Source organism: Onychostruthus taczanowskii, unplaced genomic scaffold (genome assembly GCF_017590055.1).
Source record: "Onychostruthus taczanowskii isolate IOZ18803 unplaced genomic scaffold, ASM1759005v1 scaffold43, whole genome shotgun sequence".
NCBI lineage: Eukaryota > Metazoa > Chordata > Aves > Passeriformes > Passeridae > Onychostruthus > Onychostruthus taczanowskii.
Window position 1 is genome coordinate 1,728,818 of NW_024501792.1, and position 16,069 is coordinate 1,744,886.

General features: G+C 45.7%; 1 protein-coding gene and 1 long non-coding RNA gene across 3 annotated transcripts; one reads left to right on the forward strand and one right to left on the reverse strand.

The window, feature by feature from the left end:
• Positions 1 to 853: 853 nt before the first annotated feature.
• LOC121340925 lies at positions 854 to 5,369 on the forward strand. The gene is made up of 4 exons (XR_005953361.1): positions 854 to 1,533; positions 2,180 to 2,406; positions 4,490 to 4,680; positions 5,169 to 5,369. It is a non-coding gene; the product is annotated as an uncharacterized LOC121340925 (long non-coding RNA).
• Positions 2,398 to 13,637, reverse strand: LAYN (layilin). 2 transcript variants are annotated; one of them, XM_041414025.1, is made up of 8 exons: positions 13,571 to 13,637; positions 12,948 to 12,971; positions 11,272 to 11,569; positions 7,817 to 7,974; positions 7,076 to 7,114; positions 6,629 to 6,712; positions 6,027 to 6,129; positions 2,398 to 4,789 (listed from the first exon to the last, which is right to left on the reverse strand). In XM_041414025.1, exons 1-8 carry the CDS (start codon positions 13,635 to 13,637, stop codon positions 4,459 to 4,461), a joined length of 1,104 nt encoding a protein of 367 aa, XP_041269959.1. In that variant the 3' UTR covers positions 2,398 to 4,458. The 2 variants fall into 2 exon arrangements, with proteins under 2 accessions (XP_041269959.1, XP_041269960.1); XM_041414026.1 differs by lacking the exon at positions 12,948 to 12,971.
• Positions 13,638 to 16,069: the final 2,432 nt, after the last annotated feature.

Genomic DNA, 16,069 nt, shown 5'->3' on the forward strand with positions numbered 1-16,069 from the left:
CCGCCCCCTCCGCCACCGACCGGCGTCACCGCGCGCGTCACCGCGGGCGGGGCATCGCCATGGCAACCGGGCTGCCACGGCCCGCCCCGCGCCGCCGCCGCCGCGGGGACAGGGCCGGGGACGGGGCCGGTGACAGGGCCACCAGCCCTGGGGGACACCGCGAGGGGACAGGGGCACCGGCACGGGGACACCGAGCGGGGACAGTGCCACCAGCCCTGGGGGACACCGAGCGGGGACAGTGCCACCAGCCCTGGGGGACACCGAGCGGGGACAGGGGCACCAGCCCTGGGGGACACCGCGAGGGGACAGGGCCGGTGACAGGGCCACCAGCCCTGGGGGACACCGCTCTGGGACAGGGGCAGTGACAGTGCAACCAGCCCTGGGGGACACCGCGAGGGGACAGGGGCAGTGACAGTGCAACCAGCCCTGGGGGACACCGAGCGGGGACAGGGGCAGTGACAGTGCCACCAGCCCGCCGCCGGGACAGGGGGACACCGCGAGGGGGACCGGGCGGGGACAGGGCCACCAGCCCTGGGGGACACCGAGCGGGGACAGGGGCAGTGACAGTGCCACCAGCCCTGGGGGACACCGAGAGGAGACAGGGCAGTGACAGTGCCACCAGCCCTGGGGGACACCGCGAGGGGACAGGGGCAGTGACAGTGCCACCAGCCCTGGGGGACACCGCGCGGGGACAGGGGCACCGAGCCTGGGGGACACCGAGCGGGGACAGGGCCACCAGCCCTGGGGGACACCGAGCGGGGACAGGGGCAGTGACAGTGCCACCAGCCCTGGGGGACACCGAGCGGGGACAGTGCCACCAGCCCTGGGGGACACCGCGAGGGGACAGGGGCACCGAGCCTGGGGGACACCGAGCGGGGACAGGGGCAATGACAGTGCCACCAGCCCTGGGGGATACCGCGAGGGGACAGGGGCAGTGACAGTGCCACCAGCCCTGGGGGACACCGCGCGGGGACAGGGCCAGCAACCCTGGGGGACACCGCGGCACCGCGCTGGGACAATGCCAGTGCCACCAGCCCCGGGGGGCACCGCGCTGGGACAGTGCCAGTGCCACCAGCCCCGGGGCACCCGCGCTAAGGGCAGTGCCACCAACCCCGGGGGACACAGCGACATCCGCGCTGTGACGCCGCCAGTGCCACCAGCTGTGTCCCCACGGCGCGGCTCGGGAGCCACCGGAGCGACCCCTCCGCGCTGGCATCGCGCAGAGCAGCGCCCTGGCAGCGGGCAGGTCACTGGGGCAGGTGGCACAGGAGAGTGGCCGGGGGGTTCGGGGGTCTCCAGCCCCTGGGCAGCGCTGCCACCCTCCATGGGAAGTTCTGACAAGTTTAAAAAACTTGTTTTTTTTTTTTTTTTAATTTCTGGCCGTTGCTCCTCGTCCTGTCACGCTGAGCGGAGCCTGGCCCCATCCTCTGACCCCTCTGGAGAGGTTTGCACGCCTTGGTGACATCCTGCCAGCCTCTGTGAGCTAAACACGCCCAGATCGTTTCTGGATGAAGAGGAATGAGGCAGCCCCAGGTGTCTGTCCAGCCCAGGTGTCTGTCCAGCCCTGCTGTCTGTCTGTCCAGCCCAGGTGTCTGTCTGTCCAGCCCTGCTGTCTGTCCTGGCCAGGCAGGTGCGCAGGGTGATTTTTGCAGGTCCTCTCTCAGTGAATTACTCTGCTCGTTTGTTTCCTGCACATTCGGAAGGGCAGATTTGGAAGCTCTCTTGGTCCCTTTGACCTGAAATGGCCCGAGGACCATCAGAGCTGAGAATGTTTGAAGAAATTTAAGGCCCTTTCTGCTGAATTTCCTTTTCAGTGCTGAGTCCACTGATTCTGCTTCGGGTGTGCACTTACATTTTAAAACTCCACAGTCTTTGCTCCCCCAGTTCATGCCTGTCCCTCCCTCTCCCCTGCTCCATCCCAGGCTGGAGGACTGCTGCCTTCCTGGCATTTGGGAAGCAGGAATCACCCCTGGGATCTTTGCTGAGCTCCCCTGACTAAACAAGGCTCATCCCAAAGCTGATGGCACAGCACGTGCCTGTTGAATCAGCCACAGAGCTTTGTGAACACGCAGAGTGGACACAAACAGCTCAAAACAGAGCCTAGACACGAAAAAAAAAAGAAAAGAAAAAGAGTGGAGGAATGCAAGGAACAAAGTTGTGTCGCTCTTTCCCTTTTTAGACAGGTTTTACACGTAAAGCTGCCTCATCCTTGTGAAAAGTTACTTTTGTTCCGTGTCGAGCAGCGATGACTGTTCAAGATCTCCGTGCAGAAATGAATGCTTGTCCTTCACTGCTGATGAGATTCCTCCAAGGAGTGACATTTGGGGATGACGCTGCTGGCTCGGGCTGCCATGGAGAATCGGGGAGCTGCTGCTGCTCTATTTATCCCCTGCAGAAGTTCTGGCAGTGAGTAACTGATGGCTCGGGTTAGTCAGCCATCCACCCTTTCAGTGATTGATGGGTACGTGAGAGAGCCTTCCAGAATCCTCTTTGAATAGCAAATGGTGTCATCCCGAGCTGCCACTTGCCAAATTTCACTCCTCTTTCACCTTTTCTTCCCATCCAAAGTCAAAAGTGACTTTTTTCCCCTACAGAATGTTACCTAATGCTCCTTCTCAGTCACGTCAGCCTAAATGAAGTTTTTTAGCCTGCAAACGTTTATTTGCTTCCTGCTCACTTTTGATCTTCATCCTGAATGAATGATTGAGCCAGATTTTGGTGCTCGGAAGAGAAAACTCCTGCAGAAACCCCACCACAAAGCCGGAAAGTTCAGGTCACAAAAACACGGCTTAAAAACGCAGCGAGAGGAACTGCACCCACAAAAAAAAATTAAAAAAAAAATTTAAAAATCCTTTGCAGGGCAGCTTTCAGCGGCCGCTGATGCTTTTTGCTCTGCTCCAAGGAAATGGGATTCAAACCCCTCCCAAAGCGGGGCTGAGCAGATTTTCCAGGACACGAACGTGGAGCGCACATGCCCTCGTGTGGTCGCCGCTCCCGCAAATCCTCCCGCAGCTGGGATGCCCCAAAGGAGGTGTCAAAACTGCCGGATTTATAAAATTTCATCGCTTTAATAATTCTGCCAGAGCCCAACGGGCGGCTCAAGAGGTCGGATCACACCTTTGGCTGCCAAAATGCGGCTTTACACAGCTGAACTCCAGCATCTGACAAGTTCTCCCCATCACTTTCCTCTTTTTCAGTGCCTAAAAGATGCTTAATAGCTGCCAAAAAGAAAAAAAAAAAAATAAGGAGACCGGGAATACAGGATTAAAAATGGACAGACTTTTGCTTGATTTGCATTAATTACTGCATTAGAAATTCCAGATATTGTGAGTGCCCAGCCCTGACCAATCTCCTGTACCAGGATTTTGCTTTTCAGGTGAAATTGTTGCCCACTCGATGCTGTTTTCAAAACAGTTAGAAGATTATTTATTTTTTTAAAGGGATTTCTCCTTTCAGGGCTTTATTTGCCCCATGTCCTGGTGGGGGAACAGCCGCTGTGACACTGCAGCCACAGCACCTGGGACATTTAGGAAGTGAGAAGCAGCTGTGACAACTGGAATATTTCAGTGTTTGCAGCAGCCAGCAACAGCTCAGAGAGATCTAAAAACTTCTTCCTGCCTATTTTGGCAGAAGAGATTCATGGCTATGCCTGCACTCAGTCCTGTTGTTGTTTCAGCCACATTTAAAACACCTTTTTGCCAAACCTTTGTTTCCTCCTAGCTTATGATTTTTATTTTCTTTTCATTTTCCTTTTTATTTATTGACGTGCAATGGAGAACAGCAAACTTTTAGGCAACCAAAACACATTTTAGGCGCTTCACAGTTCTGTTCTGCAGCAGTGCTGCTCTCCTGGAGCCAGAAAATCACCTGCAGAACAAAATGTGTGAAATATTTGTGTTCCTGCCTGCTTGGTCATTCATTCCCCCTCCACTTCTTGGTCTCTGTCCCTTCCAGCAGAATGAGGGAGAGAACTGGAGGAGTAAAAATGGACAAACTCATGGGTTGGGATAAAGAAATTTAATAGGCACAGTGGAAGTCTCACACACAAGCAAAGCAAACCAAGGGATTCCTTCCCCACCTGCCATGTTCAGCATCTCCAGGAAAGCAGGATCAAACATCACAGGAACTTTTAGCACCTTTGAGGAGGAGGAGGTCTATAAATAAATAAGGATTTTGGATTGTCCTTCAGTTTCAAGGCATATCTTTGGTACAAAAAGGAATGGAGGGTATTAACAAGCCATTCCTGGGGCAAAGGGGGCTTGGTGCAAAGCAAAATCTTTTCAGTTTGGATCTTTAAAAACCCCTATTCTTGCAGAAAATAGAAGAACAAGGGCACAATGCAAAACCAGGCCAGACACCACACACACCATTATTAAACAAGTGCATAGAGAGGGCAAGTCAACCCGTGTCGACACCCGAAATCCAAACTCCAGTGGGTTTTTTTTTGGGTCCATTTCCTCAGTATCCATAAATCTCATTGTCCACCCAGCTGGACTCCTCGCTCCTGCCCACACGGTCCCCGCAGAGCTCGTAGATGTCGTTGGTGACAAAGCCGCTCTCCGCGCTGGCCAGCGTCACCAAGCCACTGCTGGAGGTGTCCTCGGCGTCCCTGCAGGGGCTCTGCAGCCCCTCGTGGGCACGGAAGGAGGAATTCTTGGTGCCAGGCCTGGCCCCAGCCAGGTCAGCTTCGGATTGTTTGTTGATCACCCTGTAGATGTCCAGCTCGGGGCTGGGCTGGGGCAGCCAGGGCTCGTCACCCTTCGGGGTCACATCCAGCAGCTGCTGTCTCCTGGAGGGCAGGGAGAGAGGGAGAAGCCATGAAGCAGCACAGAGGGAAAGGCAGACCAGCAGCAGAGCTCTGGCAGAGGTTTGGGGACGCGAAAAATGTGTGTTTTATCATTGGCTTTTCGCAAGTATTAAAATCAGTATTGTGTGTGTTATGTTAGAAAGTTATGCTGGATTAATTTTCTTAAGTGTTAAATTAACTATTAAATACTGGTTTAGGTTATAACATAATTTTAAAATAGCAACTATGCTATGTAAGATATTTGGTTAAGAAAGGACTTGCACTGGATAGATGCCACAGGACACCTAAATCTTTCAGAGAAAGGGAATTTATTGCTCCCTTATCAGCAGAAAACTAACTTCTTCCCACCTCGGTCAGACAGGAAGACGACATGAGGATTAAGAGGAAGAAGTTGACAGTGACCAGACAGAATCCTGTGTTTGAATGGAATTTATGCATCATGTATGAGGTGTATGAATATGCAACAGGCGATTGTTTTTAAGGGTCAATCCTCTGTTAATGGCTGTCCTTTTTCGGGCTCGTGATGCCCAGAAAAAGGTACCCGGACTTCCACAGCTCTTTGTTTTTATTGTCTCATATTGTCCTAACCTCAATTGTTCAAACTTTATTATTCTGATTATATTACTACTATTAAACTTTTTAAAATTTCAAAAACAAGTGACTGGCGTTTTTCACAGGGATGAGCTTGGAGCCAAGCTGGGCTCAGGGCATTTCTTATTCCAGGCTGCTCTCCTGGGAAACCCCAGGGCAGGACCTGCTGAGCTCAGGGTAGCAAAACTCCTCTGACACTCCCAAAATCCCAGCCAGCATTCCCCCCGAGCTGCTGGGCACGCAGGGAAAGCAGGGAGAGGACATTGCTAAACATTCTCTGCCCCAAATTGTTCTCCTTTTGTTTCCATTGCTGCATTTTTCGCTTTTGAAGGGGAACTTCTGATAATTCAAAGCTTGAATAAGAAAAGTAGAAGGGTTAACACATCAAAATCGTAATCTTGGTGACATTTTTTCCTGCCTGCTATGTCTGTGAATGCAAGAAAAGAATATAAAGTGATTTACTGAGAATTTTCCTTCCCAACTGACTCAGCCTGGAGCATCAACACCACTTTTCCAGCATTTCTTTGGCTGCAAACGTTCCTGTGCAGAGCTTTTTACAGGATGGGGAAATGAGGTGTGAGCAGGACGAGGTGTCACGGCTAATTCAGAACACAAAAGTGCCACTCACCTCCTCATGGACAGCCAAAAGCAGGAGATGCCTGTGATGGCCATCAGGAGAAGCAGCACAGGAATGCTGGAAATGAGGATGAAGGCAAGGCCCTGAACAGGTTCTGGGGTCATGAGAAGAAATTGCAAGTTTTTCATGGTTAATCACAGATGTAGAAACAAAGCATTCACAATAAATAGAACAATAAAATGCACAATAATAATATTCATTATTACATTCACAAAAAATGTAATAATAAAAACAATATTATAATATTAATTATATAATAGTCACAATAAATATAATAATATCATTCACAAGAAATAAATAAATAATAAAAGTGGCTTTTTCACACCCAAAATACTTTGCTTTGGATTCACATTAAATATAATAATAAAATTCACTATAATAATATTCATTATTACATTCACAATAAATACAATAATAAAATTCACAATAATAATAATATAAGCATTTTGAACATTTTACAACCAGAGCAACCTCCTTATTCTGTCCTGGGAAATACTGAGGGAAGTTTTTTTTCCCCAGAGGCTGTTTTCTACATTCAGTCCTCCACGTTTTGAGCCAAACACTTGAAATGAATTTTTGAGAGCACAACTCACCTTTGGCTCCCCCAGCTGTTCCATTGGCACCTTTCCTCCAGCGTTCCTCTGGGAATTTTGCCTTCCAGGGCTCTGTTGCCACAGCTGGAAAGAAGCAGCTTCATTAATTCTGCAGATTTTTTTTTTTTAAATAATAAAAAAAGTGATGCTGAGAGGAGTTTGAAGAGGCTGGGAGCTGCAAAGATGTGCGAGGTGCACTGGGACTCTTGCACTTCAATCCCTGCAGCATCACCAGCAGCAGGATTTTCCCAGCAGGATTTTCCCTGCAGGATTTTCCCTGCAGGATTTATCACGGGACAGCACAGGGGAAGTGCAAACTGCAGGGGAGCTCCTTGCTCAGGGTGTTTTTTGGGTGTCCTTGACAACGAATGGCAGAGTATTTCTACTGGGAGTCAGCAGTAATTTAAAAAAACAAAGGAAAATCCCAAACAAATCTGTCCAACTCACCTCTTCGGGAATTGTCTATTGGAGCTCTTGTTGGCTTCTCTGGAAGAAAAGAGAAATGCAGAATTTGCTCGTGAGTGAAATGCACAATTTCCTACCTGAGCACTGCTCTCCCCCAGTCTGAGACCTCAAACCCCTCACAAAAACCATCAGGGAATTTATGCCAACCACAAGCAGCTACAGATACTGGGATTTTTTCCTCATTTGCTGCACGAATTAAAAACTGAGGGAGGGTTTCCTTTCCCTGTTAGGCTGGCCCTGATATACACACACACACACGTGGTCAGTATCTAAGGAGAAAAAGTTTTTATTCTGCATGTTCTCTAACTTATATACCTTTAAAAAAACATGATCATTAAGCTAACTACATTAAGACAACTACACCACAAGAACTTATTATTTTCATTGGTGAGAAGCAATTAGGGCCAATATAATTGGTAAAAGACAGAAGTTTAATGAGGAATGTATACACATTTACTTAGGCACGTAGTCTAGCTCACAAACATTTTCACGTATCTTTTCTAATCTGTTCCCATGCTGATGGCCTTGTCTCCTTCCTTGGTACAGACAGACTTGAAAATCATCAATTGTTATTTAATAATCAGCTGTTATTTAATAATCAATGCAATTTCTTCTATTAATTCAGCTTTGCCTGCAGGCCGGCTCTCAAACCCCTCTGGATTTCCCCATCACCGCACTCCTCCTTCCTCCTCCCGGGGCTGGAATCCCAGGGAGCCTCCTCACCCAGGGAATATTTGCAGATGAAGTTGTTCTTCATGGTGCACCTGTCATCGTTCCACTGGAACATGTAGGGCCCCCCCAGGCCGGGCGGGGCAGAGGGTTGGTGGTAGAGCACCACGCACACCTCGCCCCCGCACGACGGCTCGTCCGCGTACCAGTTCCTGGGGAAACACACAAAAAAAAAAACCACCTTCCAGCAGCTTGGAGGGGGAAAAAAAGCAGAATTCCAGGGGTTATGGCACACCCTGTGCTTCCAGCGGGGAAAATGGGAGGGATGAAATGCAGTTATTTGTTGTTTTAATTCAGATTTTTCAAGCTCCGCAAGCGACAAATATCAGCGAGCGAAGGGCTGAGCTCCTCGCAATTCCCCTTCCCTCCTTCCTGCCCCCGTCAGCATTACCAAAAGATCTCAGCTAGCACAACTAACAGATTTTATAACTATTTTTAAACAGATTTATTTCTTAAACATAGTGGCAATGAACACGGAGACCGTGGAATAAACCAGAAATGAGGATTCAGTTCCGGTCCCTGCGTACATCTTAAGAACGTGGTTTAGAATTCACTATTTTCTTGTAGACAAGGTCCTTTCTTGAACACTAAAGTAGCTCAAAATCAGCTGCAATTGTGTAGAGAAAGTCCAAGTTCTCCTGAGTTCACTGAGCCTTGCAGAGTTGTTTCTCCACACAATTTCAAACCTGTGCAAAATCATCATTTTCGCTCTCTCGGTCTCAGCGCCTGCAAAATTTTGGCACCTATTTAATGAAAAAAAATGAAAAATCTGCAGCAAAACCTGGCTTCCTCTGTCAGAAACGCACCACCACAGCCATGCAGATAATTTTTTTTTGCTTTGTTTTGTTTTCTAAGAATAAACCTCACCACCAGCCACCTGTGCTGCTTCGGCTTCCTCTGTCAGAAATGCACCACCACAGCCTTGCAGATAATTTTTTTGTTTTGTTTTCTAAGAATAAACCTCACCACCAGCCACCTGTGCTGCTTTTCCAAGCAGAGCACAGGAAGGAGGCAGCTCTGTAAAAATCACTGTTGGTGAGGAGATGTTTTATGCAACTCAGAAAACACCTCTAAAAGTGCCCCGATTTTGCCAATTTTCAATCCCCGCTGATTCTGAATGTTCTGCCTGCCAAGAATTTGCTGTGAGCTGATCCACAGGACATAAATAATTCCAGATATCCCGGGGTAATCAGCATGGGAGGACACCCATTTTAAGTGGTGTTTTTCCAACCATTCCAATGCTTTATTCCTCCCTCACTTCCTTCCTCCCCTGGTGTTTTCCTTGGCTTTATAATTCAGCAGAAAGAAGAGTGTCTCACCAATGGAAGGCAGGAAAGCTGTGCCTGTTTCTTAGCAGCAGATTCTGGTTCCACCCCCAATGTCTGAACCACAGGAGAGACTTTAAAATATCAAATAATGCTAAAACCTGCTTTTATTTGTTCATTTCTGAGTGACTGAAATGCCTTATGGGCTCCTAGGCCAAAAAGGTCACAATTCCAAGGTGTTTTTTACATGTCTGATATAAGGATGCAAATTGGTGTCAATGTTGCTGCTTTTATAATTTAATTATAGCCAAGCCTGTGGTTCCTTAAGACAAGGAGGCAGAAATCTAAAAAGTGCTGTGAAGACTTCAGTTTTCCATGGCTGCAATAAATACTGCAGCTCTAATACTTCGCTGTCTCACAGGAAAAAATGTGATTCCCTCAGTAAAGGAATCACATTTTTCATTACTCAGGACATCAGGCATAAACTTCAGGGGATCTGCAGTGCAGGAATCTTCAGTAAGGGAATAAAATTTTTCATTTTTCAGGACAGCAGGCATAAACTTTATGAGATCTGCAGTGCAGGAATCTTCAGGTCATTTGTAGCTGCCTAATGAGAGATTTTTAAGGCTGCACCACTCGTTGTTTCCCCTCCTTTTAGCCCCCAAAAATGACCAATTCAGCCTAAAGCAGCCACTCCCACGGAGCACCAGCAGGAGGGTGATGGGATGGGTGCAGAAGTGTCACTGTCATATTTCCTGAAAAATCCCTTCGCCCAGGATTTTTCCTCTGGGAAGCTGAGGAGCCTCCGAGAAAAATGAAAACAATATTATCTGATTTGCTTCTCCTGTGTTTTGCTGCCTTGGAATGTGGTTGGACATTGTTTCATTGGATTCATGTGAATTGTTTTGACTTAATGACCAGCTGGGGCTAAGTTGTGTTGGACTCTGAGAAGAGAACCATGAGCTTTTCATTATTATCTTTTAGCCTTCTGTTCATATCCTTTCTGTATTCTTTAGTATAGCATTCTTTAATATAATACTATATCATATATAATATAATTTATAAAATAATTCATTATTATCTTTTAGCCTTCTGTTCATATCCTTTCTGTATTCTTTAGTATAGCATTCTTTAATATAATACTATATCATATATAATATAATTTATAAAATAATTCATTATTATCTTTTAGCCTTCTGTTCATATCCTTTCTGTATTCTTTAGTATAGCATTCTTTAATATAATACTATATCATATATAATATAATTTATAAAATAATTCATTATTATCTTTTAGCCTTCTGTTCATATCCTTTCTGTATTCTTTAGTATAGCATTCTTTAATATAATACTATATCATATATAATATAATTTATAAAATAATTCATTATTATCTTTTAGCCTTCTGTTCATATCCTTTCTGTATTCTTTAGTATAGCATTCTTTAATATAATACTATATCATATATAATATAATTTATAAAATAATTCATTATTATCTTTTAGCCTTCTGTTCATATCCTTTCTGTATTCTTTAGTATAGCATTCTTTAATATAATACTATATCATATATAATATAATTTATAAAATAATTCATTATTATCTTTTAGCCTTCTGTTCATATCCTTTCTGTATTCTTTAGTATAGCATTCTTTAATATAATACTATATCATATATAATATAATTTATAAAATAATTCATTATTATCTTTTAGCCTTCTGTTCATATCCTTTCTGTATTCTTTAGTATAGCATTCTTTAATATAATACTATATCATATATAATATAATTTATAAAATAATTCATTATTATCTTTTAGCCTTCTGTTCCTATCCTTTCTGTATCCTTTAGCACAGTATTCTTTAATATAATACTATATAATATATAATATAATTTAATATACAGATCATAAAATAATTCATTATTATCTTTTAGCCTTCTGTTCCTATCCTTTCTGTATCCTTTAGCACAGTATTCTTTAATATAATACAGATCACAAAATAACAAATTAACCTTCTAAGACCATGGAGTCAGACCCATCGTTCCTTCCAACGACGGGGGTCTCAGAAAATACAACACAGAGGGAGCCCAAGTGACAGCTGGGACATCACTGCCTGGATCCCTTGGACAAAATCCTGAACTCCTGAGGGCCCTGCCAGTCCCACAGTGCCACTCCCAGGTACCCACCGAAATCGGGACGAGCTCCCATCTGACCAGGAGTAGAAGCTGTGACACTCGGTGCTGTTCTCCTCCTCCTCCTTCCTCCTCCTCAGCCCTATCCAGAAGTCTCCGTCGGAAGCCAGCAGGCTCCTGATCAAGGATTCAATCAGCCTCTGCTCTGCCGGGCTCTCGATGCTGAGCAAATGTCCCCCGTCAGCCCTGCAGGCCAGGTGAGCTTCCTCATAGCTGCTCCTGCGGGAGGCATCGTGGAAATAAACGATTTTGTAGCAGGGTTTCTGCGTGCCACGCCTGCAAACCGTCTGCCCTGCAGGGAGGGAGAGAGAACCGGTACAGGAATGGCGTTAAACGGGACAAAAATTGAGGGTGAAACATCAGTTTGGGTGAGTTTTGGGCTGTTTGTATGGAAAAGACAACGCAGGTGAAAGCCTTGGCAAATGGCATCTCCAAATTTTTGTTACTGAGTCTCAAAGTTTAGGTTGGTCCTTTCATGTCCTGCTGTTCTCAGCTCCCTCAGGATTTTTCTGGGATTTGCAGATCCTGGGAGTTCCCAGCTCCCAAGGAAACACTGTGCCAGAGCAAACTGATGCATGCAACCTCTTGAAAAGCAAAGTTCTCTTGCAAGGGTTCCAAGAGGCTTTTTAAAATGATGATTATTTTTAAGGAGTTAAATGGTCAAAATTAGAGATTTCCTTATAGAAGCAGAGATAGCAAGAATTTATCTTTCATGCAATATATACCTATGCAATAAAATACTGTATCTATAATATATATTATATCTCTATGCAATATAGGTATAATATAGATATATATTATATGCAATGGTTTAATGGGTATTGCAGTGCCATAGAATCCCAGAACATTTGGGGTTGGAAAGGACCTTAAAACCATCTCATGGGGACACCTTCCAGCATCCCAGGCTGCTCCAAGCCCAGTCCAGCCCGGCCCTGGGCACTCCCAGGGATGGGACATCCCCAGCTTTGGCCAAGCAGGGCCTCACCACACAGAATTTCTTATTTACACCCAACCTCAAACTCTTTCATTTCCAGTGTCTGTGCTGGGGATCACAGGATGAGCTCCCACAGCCCAATTTCCAGCTCTGCAGCGTTTCTGCCTGCCCAGGGAGTAAACAATGTCTGTTTTCAGGCTGTCTCATGCACAAGCAGCAGAGATTATTTTGGTTCCGAGGGAAGATCAAAGTGAAAAGACACATCATCCAAAATGATGCACTCGGGTGGTTTTTTTTCAGCAGAGCAGTCCCAATATTTAGACTGTGGAAACAAACAGTTTTGTTTTGCTCAGTAAATATTTCTTTGCAGGCACAATCTGCTAACCTACATGTTTGTTTTTTTTTTTACAGAAGGAAAACATTCAGCAACACTTGTGGTGTGCTTGGAACAAATGAGATAATACAAGGACAGGTCATTGTAAACCCTGCCATGGGATCATTGCTGGCTTTGCTTTATCCTTTTATGTTGATCTGTAGGAGTGGGAGTTCCAACACCTTTCACACTGGAATTTTTCAGCAGTTAAACAGCCAGAAATGGAGTTTGCTAACATTTTGCACAGGGGTTACAATAGGAGCAGGATTTTTATTATGACAGCACTATTAAAAATACATTTCTAGCATAGCCTGTGCTTCTCTTGGGAATTTGACACCCGGAGAAAAAGGCAAAGCCCCTTACCTCTTCTGAGGGAAATGTCCACTGCTGCTGGGAGAGGCAAAAGGAAAACACAGACAGCAGAGTGTCATTAAAAACCTGCAGCTCTCTAGAAACAGCGTCACAAAAACCGCTCTCAGGCTCTTCCCTGATCCACAAACACGTTTTCTCCGCATTAAAAAAAGAAAAAAAAAAGGGAAAAAAGGGGAAAAAAAAAAAAGGAAGAAAGTCTCTGCCTTATCAGCCAGCTTGCCACTACTTTCAGCTACGGAAATTAGCTGGAGCTGATTCCTGGCCGGGTTCGGGAGCCGGAACGCGCAGCTCTGAGCAAGGCTGAAAGGATTCCTTGTGCTGCCCCTGATCCTCGCTCGGGATGTGCCGCTGGCTCCAGCCAGCTCCCCAGGGCAGGGCAGCGGGGAAAATCAGCTGGGAAAGTTGGAGAAAACCTCCAGAACGAGCGAACCCAGCCTCCCCCCGCACCGCCGCCAAGCCAGAGCATCCCTGCCCGTGTCGCGACAGCCGCCCGCGCATCCCGACCCCCGCAGCCACAGGGGCGACGCTGGCGGGGCCGGAGGGAATCTTTTCGGGGTAAAGAGGGTCCCCGGGCACTCTCGCAGCGATCCCCGGCCACGCCGAGCCCCTCTTACCGCTGAGCAGCCGCGCCCCCGCCGCGCAGCCCAGCGCGGCCGCGCACAGCGCTGCTGCCGCCAGCATCGCTCCGCCGGGGACGGGACAGCCACAGCTCCTCCTTCCTCCCTCCTTTCCTTTCCTTCCTCCCCTGCCTCTTCCCGCCTCCTTCCTCCCTCCTCCTCCTCCTCCTCCTCAGCCGCGGCCCCGCGGCTCCCCTGCCTTTTCCCGCCTCCTTCCTCCCTCCTCCTCCTCAGCCGCGGCCCCGCGGAGCCGGCGTTGTCCCGGGGCTGAGCACTCTCCTGCCCCGGCTCCGCGCCCCGCATCCCCCTGCCCGCATCCCCCCGCTCCCGGTTTATATCCCCCTGCCACCCCCTGCCCACCAGGAGCCGCCCACGGGCGGATCCAGCCCCGCGCTGGGCGTTTCGGATTGGTTTGGGTTTTTTTTTTTTTTTTTTTTTTGTTTTTTTTTTTTTAAGGTTTTTCCTTTGCTTTCCCAGCTGGGGAGAAGCGGGATGAGCTTTATGGTTTCCTGCCGCTCCAGCCAAACACTGACCTGTTTTATCCATCCCAATCCCGGGTTTCTAAACTCATTCTGAGAATCTATATTCCAAAATCTGACTATTCTGAGAATCTATATTCTAGAATCTAACTATTCTGATAATCTAGAATCTATTCTGAGAATCCATATTCTTATATTCTAGAATATAACTGTTCTGATAATCTATATTCTGTATTCTAAAATCTGACTATTCTGAGAATCTATAGTCTAGAATCTATTATGAGAATCTAGATTCTAGAATCTGACTGTTCTGAGAATCTATATTCTATATTCTAAAATCTAACTCCTCTGAGAATCTATATTCTAGAATCTATTCTGAGAATCAATATTCTATATTCTAGAATCTGACTGTTCTGGGAATCTATATTCTCTATTCTAGAATCTGACTCCTCTGAGAATCTATATTCTAGAATCTATTCTGAGAATCTATATTCTATAATCTAACTATTCTGAGAATCAATATTCTATATTCTAGAATCTGACTATTCTGAGACTCTATATGCTAGAATCTGACTATTCTGGAATCTGTATTCTAGAATTTGACTATTCTAAATATCCTGGCTATTCTGAGTCAGAAGGGATCACCGCAAGGATCACTTTAAGTGCAAAATCCCGGGATTGCCTCCAAAATCTCGGCGTTTTTAGCGCACGGTGCCTGAGGGAAGCCCCGGGAGGGGGAGCTCAGCACGGGAATTGTGCTGAGGGAGAAGCTGATTCTGAAATTGGTATTTTTAAGGGGAGGAGAATCCTTTAAAATGCCATGAAAACAGCTCGCTCCAGGCTGGCAGGAGTCAGGAATTCCAGAGGGAAGGGTTAGAAAGCTGCTGGCTTTGTTTCCTGGCTTTTCCAGAAAAATAAAAATACTTCCACAACCACTCTGTTCCCTGCCTTTCTGAACTCCAGCCAGAATTAAAGCAAAATTAAAAAATGGTGAAGCTTCCTTCTGAAAAATGGTGAAGCTGCCATTTCCTTCTCTTGGCCACTATTGAGAAAAGAAAAATGGGAAATATACAGAAAAAAAGGAGAAAAGTCTAAAAAAACAGCAGCAGCCTTTTAATTTCTAAATCTTATAAAAATATGTATAAGTACAGGATAAAAAAGTAGTTATTGTAGTAATAGAAATGATAATGATAATGATTAAGAAAATAATAATAATAATAATAATAATAATAATAATAATATTATTATCCAGGACATCTTTTTCCCCTAAATAGAATCTGAGTATTTAGACCAAGGGAAATAAAAACCAGAATTTGGGCCAAGCAGACAGACTTAGTTCAGCATTTTAATAAACTTTGAGAAGAGGAAGTGCTTAATAGGAACCAACTGAAAAGCTTCAATAAGGAGGAAGGAAAAAAAAAGGCTTTTATGTCCAAAATGAAGACGTCATTCCTGAAAGTACCTTTTGAAATCTTGTTTTCCAGGTTATTTCTCCAATCTCTGCACTTATCAGCTTTAATATCTCAGCGCTACTCTGCACAACTGAGGAATTAAATTGTGTTAATTCAGATATTTGGTTCTTAACCTTCAACTCATTTGTCTCTGCTTTGTGTCCTGGGAATTACAGCAGGAGGAAAGAAAAGCCTTAATAGAATCCAGACCTCTTACTCCTGGATTTGATTCTCCTGATAAACATCCGGCCAGGCCAAGCCAAACCATTTTAAATCAGTAAATCTGTATTTCACTGCTGATAGTAATAAAAATCCCCAAATGGGATTCTTGCTTTATTGCTCAAATCCAGTTTCTGAGAGCTTTTTAGGGAGCAGAGCAGCCAGTTTGGTAATTTGGTTATAAAGTGAGTTTTTGTGTTTCAGTGGGTGAAAATCTTGGAGACAACAATGAAAAAAAAAACGAAACAAAAAACCCAAAAAAACCCCAAAACAATAGCCAGGGTGTAAAGATTCCTTTCATATTAAACTGAGGAATTCAGACTCACTGCCTTATTTCTTGTGGTTTT